Source organism: Bos taurus, chromosome 10 (assembly GCF_002263795.3).
Source record: "Bos taurus isolate L1 Dominette 01449 registration number 42190680 breed Hereford chromosome 10, ARS-UCD2.0, whole genome shotgun sequence".
Taxonomy (NCBI): Eukaryota; Metazoa; Chordata; class Mammalia; order Artiodactyla; family Bovidae; genus Bos; species Bos taurus.
In genome coordinates, this window is record NC_037337.1 from 450,720 (window position 1) to 465,940 (window position 15,221).

The window sequence follows — 15,221 nt, forward strand, 5'->3', positions numbered from 1 at the left end:
ACTAAAGTAGGAATAGGTGGTGAATGGCGTAGAGGCAGGAGAGAAGAGGATAGACATCTTCCTTCTGACCTGGCAGACAGACTCAAGGCCAATGGATGTGTTTCATTATCTGTTGTGGCATGGCTTCCCTGAGAGCTCAGTTGGTAAAGAATCCACCTGCAATGTAGGAGATGCGGCTTCGATTCCTGGGTCAGGAAGACCCTCCCCCTGGAGAAGGGATAGGCTACCCACTCCAATATTCTTGGGCTTCCCTTGTGACTCAGCTGGTAAAGAATCTGCCCGCAATGCGGGAGACCTGGGTTGGACCCCTGGGTTGGGAAGATACCCTCGAGAAGGGAAAGGCTACCCACTCCTGTATTCTGGTCTGGAGAATTCCATGGACTGTATAGTTCATGGGGTGGCAAAGAGTTGGATACGAATGAGCGATTCTCACTTTCACTATTGTGGCATGACAAACCACCTCAAAACTTATGCCCTAAAACAACAACCCTTTTAGTATCTCTGGGGGTTGCCTAGGTTCAGTTAGACAGTTATTGCTCAGGGTCTCCCATGTAGTTGCAGCGACCAGGGCTGGCTAGCACACTCTGAGGGTTCACTCACTCACCTAGGTGTAGCACCTGGGCTGGGAATGAAGGAGTCTTTGGGCCTGGAAAAAGAAGATAACGACCTCAAAGGCCCAGGCTGGACCACCTGACTTGGGGAAAACAAAACTGAACTTAAAGTCCCACCACGATACTCTGGGCAGATTGCATCAAACCAAGACTTTCATCCCCCTGCCCAGGACCCCGCCCCCGCCCCCCGCCCGTCACCATCCCCAGCTCCCTACCTCCACGAGCCATCTCCCCCTCCTCCCTCTCCCCTGAGGTACCTGCTCCAGCGATTGCAGAGCGCCCATTTTCCCAGCCCGAACAAAACCCGGAGCGGTGGAATCCCTCACCCGGAGCGCTCCGGCGGCCACTGGGCATGCTCCGTCGTCAGTCAGGCTGGGGCCGGGAGCGGCCAGCGCCTTGCGCGCCGGCGGGTTCCTCCCGCTGCCGCACGTCCTCCGCCTCCCGAGCCGGGGGCGGGCGCGTGATGGCGGCGGCGGCGGGGAGCGCCAGCGGCGGGAGCAGCAGCAGTGACACGTCGAGCACCGGCGAGGAGGAGAGGATGCGGCGCCTCTTCCAGACCTGCGACGGCGACGGCGACGGCTACATCAGCAGGTACTCGGGGAGGTCCGCGGGACGGGCCGGGGCGCGACCCGCCTCTCCGCGCTGCTCGAGATCCCTCCTCTGCCCCCTCGCCCCCAACTTCCCCCAAGTTGCTCCGAAGCTCACGGGAAAAGTTGCCCGCGACTCTGAGAGCGCGTCGCCGGCTCGGCCACGGAGGCCGAGGAGCTAGCTGCTCAACTCGTCTTCTGGAGGTGCCGGTTGGTGCAACTTTCCCCAGCGCTGCCTTTGTCTGGGCACAGGGAGACCTCTCTTTCGGATGCGGATCCTCCCCCGGGACTGGGAGCGCTCCTGCCTCTGGGGAGACGAGTGCTGGCTGCTTGCCCAGGTAGAAGAGGCTGCCCTGCAGCCTTAGGGTGTCAAGACGCTGTGGCCACCGGGCAGCGGTCTTGTCCGGTTGCTCGGCGGACAGACCCGGGACCGCACCGGGAGAGGGATGCACGCTCAGCGACAGAGCTGAGCAGAAAAACAAGCTGTGAAAAACTTTCGTGTGCCACAGAGACCCTGAGTTCCAAACTTCGGAGCCCCCAAAGTGAGCGTATTAATAGTTTGCCGCTCAGTACTGATCTAAACCTCTTAGCCTGAGGGGAGCGAAGCGTTCAGGCGCAAAGTGGGGGCTGAGAGGTGAGGCTGGAATATAGACCCTACTCCCTATCCCTGCTCAGGGCTCTAACCAGGTGAGCCTCTCGAGGGGCCTCGGGGCGCCTCTGCGTGATCACTTCAAATCCTCGCTGTGCTGGCTTCCAGCTCCCCTGCAGGGGCGGTATTGCAACATCAAGCGGCGAGGCTTGGCAAAATAATTACTCTGCCACACTGATGGTGAGGAAGGCAATCGTAACGTCTTCCAGAATGCTTATATGTAAGGTCGACACTGGGCGCTGAAGCTTGTACGCGCCGAAATTTGAATTGCCTTCAAAGGGGTAGGCAGCCTAAATTGTGTGCTACATTATTTTTTTTTTTTTTTTAAGCCTTTGTCTTGGTGATGGTGAAGATACTCTGAAAATCCCAGGGTGCCTCCTACTGATTGTACTTGCTTACACAGAGAAAGAGAGTAGGAGATCCCTCCCCACCCCCAAATTAAAAAAGAAAAAATCTCTGAAACAGGTGATTAGACGTATGGGGAAAAAAAGACAAAATTCTTTCGGACTTGACTCAATTATGACAATTCCTAGCTGAATTTTATTACTTTTTTGAAGTTTCATTGGAAAACATTAGAAAGATATCAGAACACTTTATGGAGTAATTATGTCCTGAAATGAAAGAAATATGTAACTCCAGGTGACCTTGTATATATTTTCATCTGGAAGTCTTTCCCTTTTTGGGTTCCAGAATAAAAAAATTTCATCATATAGTTTAGTTTTTTTGTTGTTGTTATTTCCTTACCTGAAAGGGCATTATCTCATTTGCAATAATATAAGCTATATGCATTCTTCATGTTAGAATGCAAAAAAATATTAATTTCATATGGGCAAAAGTGCATATAGAAAACGATCGAAATTCTCTCCTTCCTTTCCTTTAATCCTATTAATATTGTTACTTTATCTTAAATACACTTTCTATATAAATGTTCATATTATTTTGAATGGGGTCTGTGTGGACCCTGAAGGATAACGAATTTTGCTTGAGAACTTTGTTTTGGAAGGTGAAGCATTATAAGGGCATGATGTTAAAGAAGGAATTTTAGAGGGAGGTAGAAATTCACTGGAGTAAAAGTTGGAAAAAACTTTATCCTTTGAGCTACATCACTTTAATATATCTGCTTGAAAGTTGGAAGGTATGTTCAGTGTGGTTCAGTTCAGTTCAGTTGCTCAGTAGTGTCCGAATCTTTGTGACCCCATGAACTGCAGCTCGCCAGGCCTCCCTGTCCATCACCAACTCCCGGAGTTTACCCAAACTCATGTCCATTGAGTCGTGATGATATCCAACTGTCTCATCCTCTGTCATCCCCTTCTCCTCCTGCCCTCAATCTTTCCCAGCATCGGGGTCTTTTCAAATGAGTCAGCTCTTTGCATCAGGTAGCCAAAGTATTGGAGTTTCAGCTTCAACATCAGTCCTTCCAATGAACACCCAGAACTGGGCTCCTTTAGGATGGACTGGTTGGATCCCCTTGCAGTCCAGGGACTCTCAAGAGTCTTCTCCAACACCACAGATCAAAAGCATCAATTCTTTGGCACTCAGCTTTATTTATAGTCCAACTCTCACATCCATACATGACTACTGGAAAAATCGTAGCCTTGACTAGATGGACCTTTGTTGACAAAGTATTATCTCTCTGCTTTTTAATATACTGTCTAGGTTGGTCATGATTTTCCTTTCAAGGAGTAAGTGTCTTTTAATTTCATGGTTGCAATCACCATCTGCAATGATTTTGGAGCCCCCAAAACTAAAGTCTGACACTGTTTCCACTGTTTCCCCATCTATTTCCCATGAACTGATGGGACCAGATGCCATGATCTTCGTTTTCTGAATGCTGAGCTTTAAGCCAACTTTTTCACTCTCCTCTTTCACTTTCATCAAGAGGCTTTTTAGTTCCCCTTCACTTTCTGCCATAAGGGTGGTATCATCTGCATATCTGAGGTTATTGATATTTCTCCCGGCAATCTTGATTCCAGCTTGTGCTTCTTCCAGTCCAGCATTTCTCATGATGTACCTACATAGAAGTTAAATAAGCAGGGTGACAATATACAGCCTTGACGTACTCCTTTTCCTATTTGGAACCAGTCTGCTGTTCCATGTCCAGTTCTAACTGTTGCTTCCTGACCTGCATATAGGTTTCTCAAGAGGCAGGTCAGGTGGTCTGGTATTCCCATCTCTTTCAGAATTTTCCACAGTTTATTGTGATCCACACAGTCAAAGGCTTTGGCATAGTCAATAAAGCAGAAATAGATGTTTTTCTGGAACTCTTTTGCTTTTTTGATGATCCAGCGGATGCTGGCAATTTGATCTCTGGTTCCTCTGCCTTTTCTAAAACCAGCTGGAACACCTGGAAGTTCACGGTTCACGATTCACGTATTGCAGAGCCAAAACTTTAGCTATGGGCAGTTATTTTTAGGCTGTCACAGAATTTCCATATAGGAGGAGTTCAGGGTGGCAATTTCATTGAGAGGAGGAAGCAAAGACATTGTCCAGAAGTGTCTTTACACAGCAAGCACAGTTTTCCTGGAGCACATGTTTATTTGGTATGCTGGAGGAATGAGGTTAATGAAAATGACTCCATTTCCAGTGTGACTTCTTCGTGCTGCCACTGTTTAATGACTTTACTGACCTCTCTATAGTGTGTGGTAAGGTGTGGAATGCTGTGAATTTTCTCTTATATTAAATTTGAGAGTTAGGCTTTCTAAATTAAAACCTTGAATTCTTTAAAAGATATGAAGTTTGTGCTAACATCAGTAGCTGTATCTGTTAGGATTTCATTTGGGCTGTACGTAATAGAATATATAAATCAAATAAGGGTTGACTGTAATACCTAGAAGTCTGGAGGTGGGCTGGCCAGGCTTAGGCAGCAGCTCCATAATGGGATCAATGCGTAGCTTCTTTCTGTCTTCTGTATCACCATTCTTCACATGGAGCATTCATCTTCATGGTTATCTCACAGTCCTAAAATGATTGCTGTGTCTCCAGCTTCATCTCCAAGTTCTGGGGAGAAAAGTGTAAGAGGAAGCTGAAGTGGATGATGCCTGTACAACTTTCCCAGATCCCTTAATTGACGTAATGTTGGTCAAACTCTACATGCAGTAGAGTTTAAGGAAGCATGTTATCCATTTGGTTATTAAGAGTGAGAAATGGATATTGGGTAGGCAAGTGGCAACCAATACATGTAATAAAACTCCCCATATTAACCCAAATTCAACTGTATTGGCTCCAGTCCTTTACCCTAGCCCTCATCTTCAAAGAGGAGTGAACTGGAGGTATTGGGTTCAGAGAAGGGATAAGGAGAAGAGAGCCTGAGGCCCTGGGGACATGTCAAGGCATACCATTTTCAGGAAGAAGGGAGATAAAAAGTTAGGGCTTTGTGTCTTAAATATCCTCTAGGCCCAGCCTTCCCCATCAAACTGACAAAAAAAGATATTATCTAACTGGAGATTCCTGGAATTGTTGTTGCTGCCCAGGAACTCCGAGGCTTCCAGGGGAATCCAGAATCATTCCCATAGATACTTAAACTGCCATGAGGTAGAGCCAAGCCACAGCTTGAAGATGGAGGGGTTTGGGCTGCACGGTGACCGCTGCAGGCTCTGCTGGCGCCTTCAGTAACCTCACGATGACTTCACGCCACACTTTCTGGTATTGAGTTTTGCAGTCCCTAGATATCCTGTGATTGGAGATGGTGGTTTTACTCTACTGGCTGACATTAATTTCCCTTTGGAATTCTAAGGTTTTTGTCTTTATCCTTCAGCTTAAGAAACTGTTTATGTTGCACATTTTGACAAATATCATAAACCATCGGTTTCATTTAGGCTTAGTCTTCAAACCTCAGCTCAGACTTTATTGCCTTTGAGAGAGCTTCCATGACCACTGTATCAAAGTGAGTTAGGGACTTCTCTGGGGGTCCAGTGGCTAGGACTCTGCTTTCACTGCCGAGGGCTTGGGTTCAATTCCTGGTTAGGGAACTAAGATCCTACCAGTTGAGTGGTGTCACCAAAATAAGAAAATAATAAATGAAGTGAGTCATCTCTACCCCAGCATTATTCTCCATCATAATACCAATGGCTTTCTTCCAAAGAACCCTTTTCAGCTTGTAATTGCATTTGTTTATTGCTTTGTTTGCCAATTTATTGTCATTCTCCCACTAAATATAGCCTTCATGAGGGACAGAATCATGTTTTATCAACTGTACACTCAGGATCTAGCACAGTATTTGCCATATAGCCCTCAATCAGTAAATTCTGATGAATAAATAACCAAGAATAAACAGTGGTATGTCATGTATATTGAAAAATCTTTCAGGCATTTTCCTTGTTTATGAGATACTTTAAATGTAAGTATATTTTATTATATGTTTTCCTTTAAAAATAACTTCTTCCTAGTTATATAAAAGATATTTTTGTTGCTGAAAATTTGGAAAATATATAATCAAATCAAATCAAAATCATCCAGTACCCCATAACTGGGCTTCCCAGGTGGCTCAGTGGATAAGGAATCTGCCTGCAATGCAGGAGATGTGGATTCAATCCCTGGGTCAGGAAGATCCCCTGGAGGGGGGCATGGCAACTAACTCCAGTATTCTTGGTTGGAAAAATCCCGTGGGCAGAGGAGCCTGGCAGGCTACAGTCCATGGGGTCACAAAGAGTCAGACATGACTGAAGTGGCTGAGCACATATGCACATCCCATAACTAAGGAGTATCATTTCTGTTTTCCTGATGACATATCTACATCATAACATTCCTCTAGTAAAATTAAAAATGATTGGCTAAAAGGAAAAGCATCTTGTGTTCTTGGTTAGGAAGATTTAATATTGTTATGATGTCAGTACTCCCCTGTTTCACTCCCCCCAACCTCCCCAGCTCTAGGCGACCATTAATCTACTTTCTGTCTCTATAGATTTGCCTGTTATGGATATTTCATGTAAATGGAATCATACACTATGTAACCTTTAGTTGCTTGTGTTTCGGTGTCATATCTAAGAAAGTTTTGGGTAATCCACAGTCACAAAGATATACTCCTATTTTCTTCTAAGAGTTTTATAGGTTTTGTTCTTACATTAGATTTGTGATCCATTTTGAGTTTATTTTTGTGTATGGTGTGAAGAAGGATCCAAGTTCATTTTTTTACATGTGGCTATCAAGTTGTTCAAGTACCATTTGTTGAAAAGACTATTCTTTGCTATTTTCTTGACTCTCTTATCACCAACCAATTGACCATGAACATAAACATTCATTTCTCGACTCCCAGTTCTTCTCTGTCTGTGGGTGTGCCATCCGTATACCAGTACCACACTATTCTGATAACTGTTGCTTTGTTTTAAGTTTTCAAATTGAGAAGTATGAATCCTCCAGTTTTGTTCTTCTCTTTTTAAGGTTGGCTATTCTTAGTCCTCTAAGTTCCCTTATACATTTTAGGATCAGCTTGTCAATTTCTTCAACACAGGCAGCTGAGATGTTTCATTGGGATTGCATTGAATCTATAGGTCAGTTTGTTCACATGCACTTTTAGTAAATATATTTTTCAGGACAGTTTTGTTTTTTTCCACCAGCCCTTTGTTTTATAGTTTTTTAATTTGGAGTAGCCAGGTTAGTGAACATCTAAAGTAATAATAGCAAATGTTTATAGAAGCTTTTATAGTTTACAATCAATTGTTCTAAACCTTACCTCATTTGATTCTTGCATCAGGAGTTTACCATCTCTATTTTAAGACAGAGAGCCAAGATAACAGAGCCTCTGAGGAAAAAGAATGCACCTGGTGGCCTTTCCTTAACGACTTTTCTTCCCCCCATAAATGCTGCACAGCTATCACAAGAAAACCTATTAAAACCCTTAAAGCCTTACAGTTATTTCCTGTTTAATTTATCCAAGGTCTATGGTGCAGATGAATTTTCATTTTAAAACTGGCTTCTTAGCATCAGTGGGGATGGCATTTAAATTCTTGGTACAGAAGTTGAGGTTATTTGCATTCTGAATAAATTTACATGGGGGTCTCAGCTGGGGAGACTCTCCATTGTTTGGTAAATTGAAAACCTCTCTAAGTGTCAGTCCCAGAGTAGAAACCATATAGAGAGAAAGGGCATTTCCTTAGAGAATAGTTAATTGTCAGCTTCTCACTGTCATTTCAAAATGTCAGTTTAAATATGTAAATAAGTAATTACTGAAGTCGTGCAACTGATTATTGATGACTCTAACTGATGGGAGAAAAAGAGTTGGTAGGCAGAAGGACTTTCTGGACCTATTCATTGTTCAAATATTTGGATCCCTGTTCCCTTAACAGAGTGAAAATGTAAATGGAACCAATTGCTAGGTGGACCAGTAAGTGTTAAATTTGTTTGTCTGATGTGACAGTTGTTAGCTGAGTTTAAGTGTAGCCCTCAGTTGAAAATTTCGCTGTGAAACTTCTGCTTGGAAAATTCTAGGCAGAATAGCTAGATGAGCTCTTTGTTTAATTTTTTAAATATTCACATCCCAATGTAGAAGATACTTGAAAATGCATCTCAGATTTGATGTTGGTGTTAATTGGGCATTTATGAAACAGTATGGCAAGTGTCACAGATTAAGACACCTGTTGTCTATTATTTAAAAGTTCAACACACATATATTTGTGATACAGATGAAGGAGGTAAAAACGTAGATAGCCTATGGAGGGCATTTTTGTAAAAGTGTGACTACGTTTCCTTTAAATGTCAGAATTTTTCACTTATTTACAAAAAATCAGGAGTGTGTTTAGTGTGAGACTGATAAGCTTAACAGAATATTCTACATTAGAGGTTAGTGCTTTAAGGCAAGATTTTTACTTTGACTGTTTTATATACTGTAGAGTCTTAACTTGAGTGTGTGTGCATGCCCACTTGCTTCAGTCGTGTTCAACTCTTTGTGACCACATTGACTGCATCCCTCCAGGCTCCTCTGTCCATGGGATTCTCCAGGCAAGAATACTGGAATGGGTGGCCATGCCTGCCTCCAGGGGATCTTCCTGACCCAGGTATTGAACCCGCGTCTCCTGCATCTCCTGCATTGTTCGTGGATTCTTTACCGCTGAGCCACAGGGGAAGCCCTAACCTGAGTGTACCTCGTGTTAAGCAGAGTGGAAATCATTGTGATAATATTGTTGGGGAAATATTTACTCCTCTAAAAACATGTAAGCAGTTTTTATATTTATCATAAGCAAAGGGAAAAATCAGTACTGCTCGTCTCCCTCCCCCTTCTTGATTTCCGAAGTCCCTTCATCTCTCACTAGAATTATTCTCCTGGTGTCATAACCTGCCGCTTTGCTCCTCCAGGCCACTTTACATGGACATTAAAGTCATCTCTCTATCAATATAACATAAAACTGAGCAGGCAGCGCTTCATAAAGTTCTCAACAGTTGCCTGTTCCGTGCAGATAAGTTGAGACTGCTCCTTGGGCTGTTTGAGGAGAAGCCCCTGGGCCTTCTGGAACGGTCACTGTACCGCCTTCGACATGACTGTTCACACTGCCTTCTCCAGCACACCCAGCTGTTCCAGCGTCAGTGCTTTGCACTTGCAGCTCCTTCTCTAAGTGCTCTTCCCCCTGTCCTCGTCTGTGTGATGACCACCTTCTCACTTTTTCTAGACTTAGTTCTCACGCAGCTCTTGCTCTCTGGAGACTTTCTCTCGTGCCTCAGGGCCTTACACACACTCCTAGGCCAGCACCGCTCACGTGTGGTATTCCCACTGTTTCCAATTCTTTGCTCCCCACAGTCAAGGCAAAGCCTATATACGTTTCTTGTCTTTTGTCTTTATAGACTCAGTGCCTAGCATGTAATAGAAACTTATTAAATATTGATCAAATGCATAAAACTGTTCATGTGTAATGGTCATTTCAAACACTTTAGAATATTTAGAAAAATATTATTAGGTTTTGTCCAACTTAGAAGAAGATGAGAACCTAAGTTTCCATTACCAGATGCGTGGATAAAGCAGACATGGCATATGTATACAATGGAATATTATTTAGCCACAGAAAAGAAGGAAACAATGCCATTTGTAGCTACATGGATGAGCCTAGAGATTGTCATACTAAGTGAAGTAAGTCAGAAAGAAGAAAACAAATACCATATGATATCATTTATATGTGGAATCTAAAATATGATACAAATAAACTTATTTATAAAACAGAAACAGACTCACGAAGAAAACAGATATATGATTACCAAGGGAAAAGGGGGTCAGGGAGGGATAAATTAGGAGGTTGGGATTTTGCAGATACCAACTATTAATACTGTATTTGTTGTTATTATTGAGTTGCTAAATTGTGCCTGATTCTTTGCAACCCCATGGACTGCAGCATGCCAGGCTTCCCTGTCCTTCAGTATCTCCCAAAGTTTGCTCAGGTTCATGTCCATTGAGTTGATGATGCTATCTAACCGTTGCATCCACTGATGCCCTCTTCTCCTTTTGTCTTCTATCTTTCCCAACATCAAGGTCTTTTCCAATGAGTTGGCTAAAGTATTGGAGCTTCAGGTTCAGCATCAGTCCTTCCAATGAATATTCAAGACTGGTTTCCTTTAGGATGGATTGGTTGGATCTCCTTGCAGTCCAAGGGACCTCAAGAGTCTTCTCTAGCACCACAGTTCAAAGACATCAGTTCTTCAGTTCTCAGCCTTCTTTATGGTCCAGCTCTCACATCCATACCTGACTACTGGAAAAACCATATTTTTGAATATACAGACTTTGTTGGCCAAGTAATGTCTCTGCTTTTTAATACACTGTTTAGATTTGTCACAGCTTTTCTTCCAAGGAGCAAGTGTCTTTTAATATCATGGCTGCAGTCACCATCTGCAGTGATTTTGGAGCCCAAGAAAATAAAATCTGTCACCGCTTCTACTTTTTCCCATCTATTTGCCATTAAGTGGTGGGAAAGGGTAACACAATCTTAGTTTTTGAATGTTGAGTTTTAAGCCAGCTTTTTTTTTTTTTTTTTTGCAAGATAATATTTTTTTTGCTTCTTTTTTAATATAAATTTATTTATTTTAATTGGATGCTAATTACTTTCAATATTGTATTGGTTTTGCTATACAACAACATGAATCCGCCACAGGTATACACGTGTTCCCCATCCTGAACCCTCCTCCCACCTCCCTCCCCATACCATCCCTCTGGGTCATCCCAGTGCACCAGCCCCAAGCATCCTGTATCCTGCATCGAACCTGGACTGGTGATTCGTTTCTTATATGATATTATACATTTTTCAATGCCATTCTCCCAAATCATCCCACCCTCTCCCTCTCCCACAGAGTCCAAAAGACTGTTCTATACATCTGTGTCTCTTTTGCTGTCTCGCATACAGGGTTACTGTTACCATCTTTCTAAATTCCATATATATGCGTTAGTATACTGTATTGGTGTTTTTCTTTCTGGCTTACTTCACTCTGTATAATAGGCTCCAGATTCATCCACCTCATTAGAACTGATTCAAATGTATTCTTTTTAATGGCTGAGTAATTTGCCAACAAAGGTTCGTCTAGTCAAGGCTATGGTTTTTCCTGTGGTCATGTATGGATGTGAGAGTTGGACTGTGAAGAAAGCTGAGCACCAAAGAATTGATGCTTTTGAACTGTGGTGTTGGAGAAGACTCTTGAGAGTCCCTTGGACTGCAAGGAGATCCAACCAGTCCATTCTGAAGGAGATCAGCCCTGGGATTTCTTTGGAAGGAATGATGCTAAAGCTGAAACTCCAGTACTTTGGCCACCTCATGCAGAGAGTTGACTCATTGGAAAAGACTCTGATGCTGGGAGGGATTGGGGGCAGGAGGAAAAGGGGACAACAGAGGATGAGATGGCTGGATGGCATCACTGACTCGATGGACGTGAGTCTGGGTGAACTCTGGGAGTTGGTGATGGACAGCGAGGCCTGGCATGCTGCGATTCATGGGGTCGCAAAGAGTCTGACACGACTGAGCAACTGAACTGAACTGAACTGAATACTCCATTGTGTATATGTACCACAGCTTTCTTATCCATTCATCTGCTGATGGACATCTAGGTTGCTTCCATGTCCTGGCTATTATAAACAGTGCTGCAATGAACATTGGGGTACATGTGTCTCTTTCAATTCTGGTTTCCTCGGTGTGTATGCCCAGCAGTGGGATTGCTGGGTCATAAGGCAGTTCTATTTCCAGTTTTTTAAGGAATCTCCACACTGTTCTCCATAGTGTCTGTACTAGTTTGCATTCCCACCAACAGTGTAAGAGGGTTCCCTTTTCTCCACACCCTCTCCAGCATTTATAGCTTGTAGACTTTTGGATAGCAGCCATTCTGACTGGCATGAAATGGTACCTCATTGTGGTTTTGATTTGCATTTTTCTGATAATGAGTGATATTGGGCATCTTTTCATGTGTTTGTTAGCCATCTGTATGTCTTCTTTGGAGAAATGTCTATTTAGTTCTTTGGCCCATTTTTTGATTGGGTCGTTTATTTTTCTGAAATTGAGCTGCAAGAGTTGCTTTTATATTTTTGAGATTAGTTGTTTGTCAGTTGCTTCATTTGCTATTATTTTCTCCCATTCTGAAGGCTGTCTTTTCACCTTGCTTATAGTTTCCTTTGTTGTGCAAAAGCATTTAAGTTTAATTAGGTCCCATTTGTTTATTTTTGCTTTTATTTCCAATATTCTGGGAGGTGGGTCATAGAAGATCCTGCTGTGATTTATGTCGGAGAGTGTTTTGCCTATGTTCTCCTCTAGGAGTTTTATAGTTTCTGATCTTACGTTGAGATCTTTAATCCATTTTGAGTTTATTTTTGTGTATGGTGTTAGAAAGTGTTCTAGTTTCATTCTTTTCCAAGTGGTTGACCAGTTTTCCCAGCACCACTTGTTAAAGAGATTGTCTTTTCTCCATTGTATATTCTTGCCTTTTTTGTCAAAGATAAGGTGTCCATAGGTGCGTGGATTTAACTCTGGGCTTTCTATTTTGTTCCATTGATCTATATTTCTGTCTTTGTGCCAGTACCATACTGTCTTGATGACTGTTTAAGCCAGCTTTTTCACTCTTCTCTTTCACCCTCATCAAGAGGCTCTTTAGTCCATCTTTACTTTCTGTCTTCTGCCATTAGAGTGATATCATTTGTATATCTGAGGTTGTTGATACTTCTGGCAATCTTGATTCCAGCTTGTAAGTCATCCAGCCCAGCATTTCAGATGATATACACTACGTGTAAGTTAAAAAGCAAGGTCCTACTTTATAGCACAGGGAACTATATTCAATATCCTGTAATAAACCATGATGGAAAAAATATGAAAAAGAATATGTATATAACTGAATGACTGTTATATACCATTTTAACACAACATTGTAAATCATGTAAAGCCAACTATGCTTCATAAAAAAGAAGCTGAGGAATTTATATTTGAACATCCATGTTGTGTGCATTTTACACAATCTAGTATACTACATTGATGGGGGTTGTGTGCCCCTTTAACTAACTAGTCGTATGACTTTAGGCAAGTCACACAGACCTCTTCAAGCAGTCTTCTTTTGTAAAGTGATTTTAACAAATCTTTTTTTTTTTGGTAATGACTGAAATATTTTTATTTTATGGACTGCTGGTACTAGTTTAGGATTTTGTTGGTAGCATGTTCTTTGAGAAAAGCATGCCATTTAAATTAGTCCCGTTGGGCAACTGTTGGTGTTTGCTTGTGAACTGACCCTGATAAATCCATCCTGCTACTGCCGCTGCTTACTCTGTGTGACTCCATAGACGGCAGCCCACCTGGCTGCACCGTCCCTGGGATTCTCCAGGCAAGAACACTAGAGTGGGTTGCCATTTCCTTCTCCATAATGATAAATCCATAGTTTTCCTATACTGGGAGTTGTTATTATCCAGTCAGCTTCAATACCATCTAGTTAGTAGTATTTTCAAAAACATTGAACCATTGGTTAGGTTTTCTGCTGCTTCCTGAAAAGGTTATGAGATGAAGTAAATTAAAAAAAAAAATATTTGTAATTGTGTATTCTGGTTGTTATAAAAAAAAAAATGTTTGGCAGTTGTTCATATGGTTTTATTCTGACACTTTCAAGCTATCAATTCAGTTCACGTCAGTTCAGTCGCTCAGTCATGTCCGACTCTTTGCGACCCCATGAATTGAAGCACGCCAGGCCTCCCTGTCCATCAGCAACTCCCAGAGTTCACCCAAACTCATGTCCATCCAGTTGGTGATGTCATCCAGCCATCTCATCCTCTGTCGGCCCCTTCTCCTCCTGCCCCCAATCCCTCCCAGCATCAGTCTTTTCCAATGAGTCAACTCTTCGCATGAGGTGGCCAAAGTATTGGAGTTTCAGCTTTAGCACCAGTCCTTCCAATGAACACCCAGGGATAATCTCCTTTATATGGACTGGTTGGATCTCCTTGCAGTCCAAGGGACTCTCCAAGAGAGTCCAAGAGTCTTCTCCAGCACCACAGTTCAAAAGCATCAATTCTTTGGCACTCAGCTTTCTTCACAGTCCAACTCTCACATCCATACATGACTACTGGGAAAACCATAGCCTTGACTAGATGGACCTTTGTTGGCAAAGTAATGTCTCTGCTTTTCAATATGCTATCTAGGTTGGTCATAACTTTCCTTCCAAGGAGTAAGTGTCTTTTAATTTCATGGCTGCAGTCACCATCTGCAGTGATTTTGGAGCCCAAAATAATAAAATCTGACACTGTTTCCACTGTTTCCCCATCTATTTCCCATGAAGTGATGGGACCAGATGCCATGATCTTCGTTTTCTGAAGGTTGAGCTTTAAGCCAACTTTTTCACTCTCCTCTTTCACTTTCATCAAGAGGCTTTTTAGTTCCCCTTCACTTTCTGCCATAAGGGTGGTGTCATCTGCATATCTGAGGTTATTGACATTTCTCCTGGCAATCTTGATTCCAGCTTATGATTCTTCCAGCCTAGCGTTTCTCATGATTTACTCTATGTATAAGTTAAATAAGCAGGGTGACAATATACAGCCTTGACATACTCCTTTTCCTATTTGGAACCAGTCTGTTGTTCCATGTCCAGTTCTAACTATTGCTTCCTGACTTGCATACAGGTTTCTCAAGAGGCAGGTCAGGTGGTCTGGTATTCCCATCTCTTTCAGAATTTTCCACAGTTTATTGTGATCCACACAGTCAAAGGCTTTGGCATAGTCAATAAAGCAGAAATAGATGTTTTTCTGGAACTCTCTTGCTTTTTCCATGATCCAGCAGATGTTGGCAATTTGATCTCTGGTTCCTCTGCCTTTTCTAAAACCAGCTTGAACATCTGGAAGTTCACGGTTCACGTATTGCTGAAGCCTGGCTTGGAGAATTTTGAGCGTGTAAGATGAGTGCAATTGTGAGGCAGTTTGAGCATTCTTTGGCATTGCCTTTCTTTGGGATTGGA

General features: G+C 42.7%; 1 protein-coding gene across 2 annotated transcripts in view; it reads left to right on the plus strand.

Annotated features, from left to right (window-relative positions):
- The first annotated feature begins 948 nt into the window (after positions 1-948).
- Positions 949-15,221, plus strand: part of MCC (MCC regulator of WNT signaling pathway) — a 533,511-nt gene continuing 519,238 nt past the window's right edge. Inside the window, exon 1 of one of the 2 annotated variants that reach the window (XM_010808842.4) lies at positions 949-1,202. In XM_010808842.4, coding sequence (XP_010807144.1) covers positions 964-1,202 — 239 coding nt within the window. In that variant the 5' untranslated portion in view covers positions 949-963. Of the gene's footprint in view, positions 1,203-8,756; positions 8,837-15,221 lie in introns of those variants that run through there. The other variant, XM_059890654.1, reaches the window with a different exon arrangement.